The 9363-nt window shown below is 35.2% G+C and overlaps 1 protein-coding gene across 1 annotated transcript in view; it reads right to left on the bottom strand.

Moving 5' to 3' along the window:
• Positions 1 to 206: 206 nt before the first annotated feature.
• The window catches only part of LOC107585174 (BMP/retinoic acid-inducible neural-specific protein 3-like), a 30323-nt gene continuing 21166 nt past the window's right edge, over positions 207 to 9363 (bottom strand). Inside the window, exons 7-8 of the mRNA XM_016272082.1 lie at positions 8009 to 8231; positions 207 to 2015 (exon numbers count right to left, since the gene is read on the bottom strand). Of these exons, the coding sequence (XP_016127568.1) occupies positions 899 to 2015; positions 8009 to 8231 (1340 nt within the window). The 3' untranslated portion in view covers positions 207 to 898. The remainder of the gene's footprint in view (positions 2016 to 8008; positions 8232 to 9363) is intronic.

The following is a 9363-nucleotide window of genomic DNA, read 5'->3' as shown; positions in this document are numbered from 1 at the left end:
CTTATTTATTTAATCTCTTAAGACTGTACATGTGTGTATAATTTAAGACTCTAACAGATTCTAAATAAAACCTAAATATGTTATAAGTTATGTGCAATTCAAACAATTAGAGATATTTACAGACGGCACATAAAAATGACTTTTATTTAGAGTATTAACAAATTCATGTTCTATACATTGTATGGACATTACCTTTGTAACCTGTCACAGATAATAGATTTTATAAAAATAAATGTACATGAAACAGCATATATAATAAGTACCTTGCTTATGGTGTTAAGATTTTTGAACAGCTTTCCTCCTACATTCATATTCCAATTACTACCATAAAAGTAGTTTTAAGCATCAACAAAACCATCTATTGTTGATTAGGATATTGATATTTTTGAGAGTTACAGTGTTGACAGACAGCATAGAAAAGGCGAAAAAAAAATTAAAATAAGTCGGAATTCTGCCCAGACACAGCAGGAACCCCTGATTACACTAACAAGGTTTGGCTCACCATGTGTTTACAGCCTCTGTTATGCTTGCAGAGAATAAAGAGGTGAAAATAAAAGTCACTTTAAAAATCAAGAGACTGTTCCCGGACGAGTCCTACCGCACACATTGTTTATCAGGACAGGGGCTGATGCTAAATTCTGCAGAAACTGAAATGAGGTCATCACGCTATGAGTTATTGTAAATCATCATTGCAGTTAAGAAAAGAAAAGGCAAAAGGTTTGGCCATTCTTCTGAAGTGGCCCATTACATCAATGCTTCAAACCAGAACTGTGGCATCACCATCAACACTATATCCCAGCAGCTGTCCGATGTTTTTTTTTTTTCCGAATGTATATCAGGCCGTTTAACTACAGTTACTGAAATAGCTACAAATATACTGCTACCTTGCAGTGCCTTTTTAGCTACATAGTTTGGTAGTTTCATACTCCATTGAGTTGGGCTGCTTGGCGCTGAAGGCCTGAAGAGCAGTCTGGATTCGGACCACATCAGTGGTAGAGAGTTTAAGACGGTGGCGTAATAAGCAGGCGAACAGATCCAGAGGTTGTTGGCCCGGTGGAGAGAGTCGGTTGACCCGGTCTCGGATCTCCAGCAGCTGGAGCAAGGCCGAGTCCTGCGAGCCCTGTGTGTATGGGTAGTCCAGCTGCAGGATCAAGTCCTGAATGGCATCCGGATCAAAGTGCATACTATATCCGAACACCTGCATACTGTTGATTTTCATGTAGCCCAGGTTACGGGACGAGTCCATGTATTCCAATGGCTCGAAATGGATGCTGCCGTTCCCTTGAGCCGATGTCGTTTTGACGCGGCTCCTCAGGTAAATGTGTACCGTCTCAAAAAAGGTCTTCCACTTGTTTCCCAGAGTCAGGGTCCAGTTATAACAGTCAAGCGGGATGTCTAACTTGGTCCTTTCCCAGTCAGGGTAATTGTTCTGGTCAATTGGCATGATCCAGCTCTCAGAATGACTACCTCCGAATGGATTGATGTAGACGGACAGCACGGGTTCCAGGGTGCTGTTTTTAGTAAGGCATATCTGCAGGGAGATCCCTAGGAGCATGTGAACGTGGCTAGATTTGAACTTGTTGCTCTTCAGCGTCAACAGCATCCTCTTCCTCCAGCTGGGATCGAACCAGTTGTTGAGTCTGACGTCATTGCTTATGAACATGGCGTGAATACTGATCCGCCCGTCCTTCTTTTGCAGCAGGTAGCGCAGCTCCATGTCCTGAAGGTCTGTCTCGAACCCGATGTAGTTGTCGGTAGAATCCGGGATGGTATTCCTACAGGTCCCTTGGCTCAGCATGTAGCCGGGATTGCAGCTGGCACAGCGAGAGCGGTTCTCATAGGAGCAGGAGGCACAGTGAGGACCGTCGCCTACGGAGCACGGGATAACACCCTGGCAGGACGGGTGCTCGTAATGACAGGAGCAGGTCCGTGTTTCCTCCATGTAGGAGCCTATCTGATTGTTCTCACTGCAGTACATGATGGAGAGGATATACCTCAGCCAGTAGCTGAGAGGCCTATGGTGAAGGAATGAATGTGATAAGTCAGATCGTCTCCAAAGTTGTAAATGATACTCAATTTCAACATAGATAAAGTCTAAAGATTAAGTACTCTGTGTAGCAATATTAGAGATGTCACAAGAATTAATCGGGGTAATTGAAGCTCATGGGAACATGTTTTATTTTGCTCAGTCTCCAAGAAAGAGCCTTAGAGCCTAATGAAATAGTTAGCTGAAATAGTTATAATATAATATAATTCATATAATATAATAATTAAATATTGTTTGCATAAAACATCCTAAAAATAATTATATTGTAATAATTATTTATTTTTAATGGTCATCAAAGAAGAAATATGTGACCCTGGACCACAAAACCAGTCTTAAGTAGCACGGGTATATTTGTAGCAATAGTCAAAAATACATTGTATGGGTCAAAATGATCTATTTTTCTTTTATACCAAAAATCATTAGGATAATAATTAAAGATAATTTTGAAGAAATATATCAAAACGTCATTTTTGATTAGTAATATGCATAGCTAAGAACTTTTGGACAACTTTAAAGGCGATTTTCTCAATATTTTGACTTGTTTTGCACCCTCAGATTTCAAATAGTTGTATCTCGGCCAAATATCGTCCTATCCTAACAAACCTTTATGACTGGTTTTGTGGTCCAGAGTCACATTTGTTCTTTGCACATCAAAAGTTAAAATTAAAAACACATCATCTACCAGATAGGAGTAATTGTGTGCGTGTGTGTAAGTGGAAAGCAGCTGAACACTAAAGTATATACTGTATAAAATGCCCTAAGCTTGAGACATGAAAGTACTTTATTCTTTGAAAAATACAGCTTGTTTTTTTTCCTGTCATAATAGATAGTTTTAGAAGAAAAATGGGTAAAATCAATACTTAAAAAAAAAAAAACACTAGACACTAAATTATTTCCAAATAATTTCATCCATTTTATAAGCATGAAAAAATGCCATCCTGCAAAAATTAACATAACATGCATATTCAGTCACTAATGATTCTCTCTGAAGCCACTGGCAAATGAACTCAGTGGAGTGGATCAGCACGATCTGTCACATGGAGTCAAATTGTAAACATCAGCTAAAATGTACTCCCATTTTCCATTTCACTTTGTTTTTCCAAGCACAATAACAGTAAAAATTCAACTCATACAGCATTTATAAAGTCTAAGTTAAAATAGTAAATGACGTGTATCATTGCACCATGTCTGAAATTAAGCCATATTGGATGCAATTTTTGACACATATCAATGTCACCAGTTAAAAATCCTAACTGAAAGATAAATCATAAGCTGAAGAGGATGATATTTGTGCGTATTTAAGGCCCAAAATATTCTTAATTCTCCTCTGAACTGGCTTATAGATAAACAACTCATTATTTTCAAGGCTTGACTTATGCAGCAAGTCTTCTTTTCATAGCTGAAAAATCTATTTCAGCAATTGCAGAGTCCCTTTTGTTATGCTATCCTGCGAGATAGCCGAAGATTTTCATTGCCATGGAATTTCAAATTGCGCAGAGAAAAACAGTTTACTCTGGATTAAAACATAAATGATGGCAACAGAATGTATAAATATTCATGGCACCAGGCTGCCTGAGAGAGAGTCAGTATGCAGGTGGTTGGCAATGAAGGAAATCTCAGCAGCCTGTCAGCATATTTCACTGACAGCGAAACGGAAATTCACACCAGAGACAAAACATTCGCATGCACATTTATTCCATGAGAAAACAATTTCTCAAAATTTCCATATTTTTAGACTGTAAAAACATCTGATGGAAGAACAACAATAGCTTAAATAAGCATTTTTGCTCTTCTATATGCATTTATAGGAATATAGGAATATGCATTTGTCAGGCAGTATAATCACTTAAAACCAGATTCACAAGGTAATTTATTTGATTATTTTAAAGCACCGATTCTGTTTAAAGGTATAGTGAAAGACAAAGTAATATGCAAACATAAAGCAAAACAAACCATCAGATATATAGGAATGCATTTTATGAACAAATTTATCAAGCTGTTGATAAATTGTGCCTGACAAAAGGAAGTGTGAAAATCAAATAAATCAAGTGTGAATGATGAACTGACAGAGAAAACAAAACAGTAAATCAGAAACTCAAAAGCAGTCTAATAAAATGTCTTTTCTATTTGTCTGCTTTATTTTTCTCTCTGCAACTTGAATCATATGTTATCAAAGAAGAAGGATGCTCTTGAAGATAGATCAAGGCAGATTGCAGAAACATTTCAAACGCATGCTGTTATTGTTGTCATGCCCTAGACTCCTCAGTCCCAAGATAGGAAACTTTGGAAAGTATGAGTATACTGTACATTTGGACTTGAGAGCTGATGTTATTCTCATATATGGAAATGTTTGTTTTCACCAGTGCTGCAAGATAAAGTCAAGTACATCACTTTTCCTTTGTTAATTTCACATTTTAACTAACAGGTTTATAAGATAAAAATATATTAAAATAATCATTAATTATGCATGCTTAATACCCTAATTAATCATGTAATTATTTCCTGAAGCAACTTGCACATTGTTGTTGTTAGTGCAATGTGTGTTAACTCAATACAGACACTAAAATAAAGTCCAAATATCTAGCATACTGTTCACTCTAAATTGGTGTAATTAAAACAGCAATTAATTTTTTTCCCCACTGCAAAAATCTGCCATTTCATTTTTTTTCATAACAGTAACATTGTACATTGACAAAAGCAATATTTGAGGTAAAATATACAATCATTTAAAAAAGTGCCTTTTTAAAAGTTCCATTATTATTTTTATGCTGATTAAAAATCAATATAATTATTAAATATAATATAATATAATTATACAATATAATTAGTAAATTGTATAACTGTTGCTGTATGCCAAGAAAATGTAACACAAATTTTCCAGAATATTATGCTAAAAAACTTACAATGATATTTCAGGGAAAATATGCCATCATTTAAAATGTTATTTTTTTATTTAATTGTATTATTTTATTTTTATGCTGACAACATTTTTTACCATTAATATGATCTATAAATTGTATAACTGTTGCCATTACACCAAGAAAATATTACACAAATATTCTCATATACTTATGGAAGCTAGTTTCTTCCACTGAATTAAAAAATAAAATAAAATAAAATAAATAAATTTCAACTTTTTCTATCACATTTCTGAATTTTTTCTGGCAATTGTGAGTTTACATCTCACTGTTTTTTTTTTTTTGCATGGTTTAAACTCACAATTGCAAGGTATAATGTCAGAATTGCAAGATATAAACTCGCATTTGCGAGTTACAAAATCAGATTTGTATGATATAAATTTGCAGTTGTGATTTACAAAGTCAGAATTGAATATAAATTCAAAATTTTGAGAAATAAAGAATTGTGAGATACTGTATAAACTGGTGTAAAAAAACCTGCAATTTCATTTTTTCATATCAGTAACACTGAACATTGACGAAAGCAATATATCATAATATTACTGCATGCAGTCATTAAAAAATAAAACGTTAAAACTTAATGTATATTATATTATCTTTTATGCTGACCAAAAATTGTATCAATTAGTATGATCTATCATTTATATAACTATTACCATGCATCAAGAAAATATAACACAAATTTTCCAGTATCCTAGATGTTTCTAGTGCAAAATTGCAAATCTGAAAATCTCATTGTCCCTTCCAAAGAATAAAGTATATATCAGAGGATTTCTATATGTTGCTGCATCTGCAGCATCTGCATTACATGTCGTCTCAGAGCACCCAGCCAGCTTAAGTGATAATATGGGGATATCTGAATAGTATGTCTTTGAGAAGTCAATATGAATATTAATGAACCAAGAACTTTCAACTGTGAAGCTGATCATTGCTTTAGGCTTCGCTTTCACCTCATCTGACTCAAGTAGTTTCCACTTGACTTGGCTGCCAGCGTGGTTTGCATAATTCTCATTTTTGCACAGCCCTGACCCTCTACCATCTTTGAACGCTCAGTTTCAGACCTCAGTCGTGAACTTTCTCCTTCCACAGCCCTTACCAAAGGCACTGCATTATCGTGCCAGTGCAGAGCCCATAAATTACCTGTTTCCTGTGTCTTCCATTAAAACACAACCTGCACTTTAGCCTAAAGATGGGAAGATAAAACCTATTCATCCACTAACTCCTGAAATGATTAGATGGGACAGTCTCTATCATTTCAGAGAGGCTGGGACTTCAGCCAAGGTACTAGACTTAACCCAATTATGCTTGCCACAATTGCCCTCAGATATGGACTGAGTAGTGTGTTAAAGGCATTTCTTAATTAATTAGTTTGGAGGACATGCATTTTAAATCTCCTATTAGTTCATCCATTTGGAAAAAGATCAAGAATAAAGATTCAGTGCAACAGCACAATATATGTATGTGACATCGTGACAAATAAAGATGTTATAGGAGAACTCAGGGTTTAGCCTTTGGATTTTCCTAACATTTTGTGAAAGAAAAAAAATTACAGTAAGGTCTGCTAACATCAGTTAATGCATCAGGTATCATGAACTAATAATAAACAATACTTTTACTACCTTGGGTAATGTTAATTTTTTCATATATATTGATACATTTTAATATTTCAAGTTTTATAAGGGTCAAAATAGGGGTTTTCAAGCAGCAACATTTTAAAAGTTTAAATAAAGTTTTGAATTTGAATTATAATGTATCCTTTTTATATTAGAAAGTGTCCTGTTTAATTTGATTTTGTTTTCTGAGCAAACAAATAATGATTCATACATTTTGACCCTGATTTACAAAAGAAAAAAAATCTTCTTGGGCATATTTACAATAAGAATAATTCGATTACAACAAAATACTCTATTTAAAGAGTGCAGCCACCAAAAACCAATTCATTGTCATTTTAAATCTTTACCAATCGTTGCCACTATTCTTCAAATCCACTAGTTTTTACCCATTTTTCAGGATGAAGTTTTTAATCATTTAAAATATAATACAATTTAGTATGATCACTTTTTCTTTTATTTAATAATATATAAAGTAGAGGTCAGGATAAGTACATTGTTTCATTTTTACATAAATATTTTATGCTGAATGATGATGGAATAATATTTCACCCAAATTTTGATATTTTATTTTCACAAAAGTTATTTGGAACATTAAAGTAGACACTTTACTGGCATTTAAAATGTTTTCTATGTATTTAAAATAACTTTTTTTTTATTTAATTTGATGCAGACACCAAAATGGGATGTCTCATAAGCAAGCATTGGTTATATGAACAAACATTTATTAAATAATTGTATTAATATTATTTTTATCAATAATAATAAACTACCATAATGTTTGTTTTTATTAATGCCACGCCAGCTTGGCTGTTTTCATGGTGAAAAAGAAACTTCAGTAATTACAATTTAAAATCAACAGAATAAAACAAATCTTAAACTAGAACTGTAGTTTAAAAAAAAATGCTATAAAAACGATATTTAATTGTTTGTTCATGATACCTAATTACTGTTAACAAACGGAACCTTATTGTAAAATGTTACCAGAAAAGTCATTGAATCCTTTAGGAAGCAATGAGAAAGTATTTTTACATTTTAGTCCCTTTAAAGACCCATTTTTACAAAAAATTCTGAAACTAAATTTGGATAACCACTTTACAAACCTTTTACAGATCCATTTTTCTAAAACTAAAAATAAGAAAGATTTCCTGAAACTAAATTTGGGTGAACTTGATTAAAAACATTTTCAATGGCATCAACAGAATAAAACAATTCTTAAAAACCTGTTGTTAATTGTTTGTTTATGATACCTAATTAACTGATGTTAAAAAATGGAATCTTGCTGTAAAATGTTACCAAAAATAAAGTCTGCTCAACCCTGAATCCTTCAGGAAGCAATGACAAACTATTTTTCCTCTCTCATCACTTTACAATCAATTATAAATACGGACATTTCTATTTATAACCCATTAGGAACATGGCTCATCTCTTACCTCTCTCTGGGCACAGATATTTTGGGCTGAGTCCGACACCTTTTGCAGAGTTTGAAGAGTTTGCCGACAATCCGCTGTGCTTTGCTGAGCAGCTGTTGAGTGCTAGTCTCCAGCAGCTGAAAGCGTTGTTGAACGCCAGGGTCCATCTTCCAAAAGTACTGCACAGCAGATGTGTTCAGAGCATAGAACGTTGGTAATCTCCTCACAAAATTTTGGAAGTCCTCTAGAAAGGCAGACAAGTGTTGAGAATAAATTACTGGAATGACTTTGCCTCATGTCGGGGAAAAAGAAATCAGTCATGTTTGATAAAAATGAGTCAACAGTGAAACTGGGGGTGGAAGGGGAGCAGGTGGAACGTTATTTTCATTCCTTTGATGAAAATTGAAAATTGTCCTGTGTGATTGAACACTGATAGGCGAGGACAGCAGGGTATTTTCAATGAATTGCTAAGAAACGCTAAGCCTTTTCTAAGAAGGACTGGCTGATTTTGAAGGAGCACATGCGGTTCGACTTCAACAACAACAAAAACATTAAGTTCTGACAGTATAGCAAGTCGTTAAAGCAAAGCAGAATCATCTCTGCCACACACGTCTTCCAGTGGAGGGAAGTTCATTTTCATTCGTGGCGAGAAAAATCGATAGCCGTGTTATGGTGCTCAACGCCCCAATCAATGCTACCTAACATCTAACAAGAAATGATCTCAGTGGCTATAATTAACAGCACAGATCCTCATCATAGCCTGACAATTCCAGTCTGTGCCGAATTTGATTTTTCATGCAATCAAACATTAGGTAATTGAAAATATTACAAGTTCCATTTTTAGGTATCCATTGATCGGTACAAGTCGCCAAGTTTTGTCTTCATGAGGAATTTCATTACAAGACAAAAACTCTGTGATGCCCCGACCGAATAGAGAAGTGGACTGCTAGATGATCTCGCTCCAGCAGATGATTGTTGTTTACTTATTTGGTTTACAGTCATTAGGCAGTGGTTTTTCACTCCCTGCTGTTGCTGCAGGAGGTAGAGCTCCAACATGGCTGTGATGCACACAAAAACCTGCTCTGTGCTGGCTCAGTGCCTAGCTTAGGGACAAGTAAGCCTGCCAAGTCCAAAACGCTGCTTTACCACAATGACAATGACACTAGATCCCAGGAAGCTCTTCCCACTATTTCCTTGTCAGCCATCAAATGTTACAAGGTGACAACAATCACTGTGTAATGTCACCCCACTAAGTGTCAGGGATATTCACAGATCTAAGCGGCAACGTCGGAAATAACTTGAAGCTGGCATGCCTCTTACGATTAACCCCCCCCCCCCCCCCCCCCCCCCCCCCCCCCTCACCCACAAAAACCACA

Source organism: Sinocyclocheilus grahami, unplaced genomic scaffold (assembly GCF_001515645.1).
Source record: "Sinocyclocheilus grahami isolate Dianchi unplaced genomic scaffold, SAMN03320097.WGS_v1.1 scaffold67.1, whole genome shotgun sequence".
NCBI lineage: Eukaryota > Metazoa > Chordata > Actinopteri > Cypriniformes > Cyprinidae > Sinocyclocheilus > Sinocyclocheilus grahami.
The sequence above is the reverse complement of the archived record's forward strand: the minus strand, read 5'-3'. Positions and strand labels throughout refer to the sequence as shown.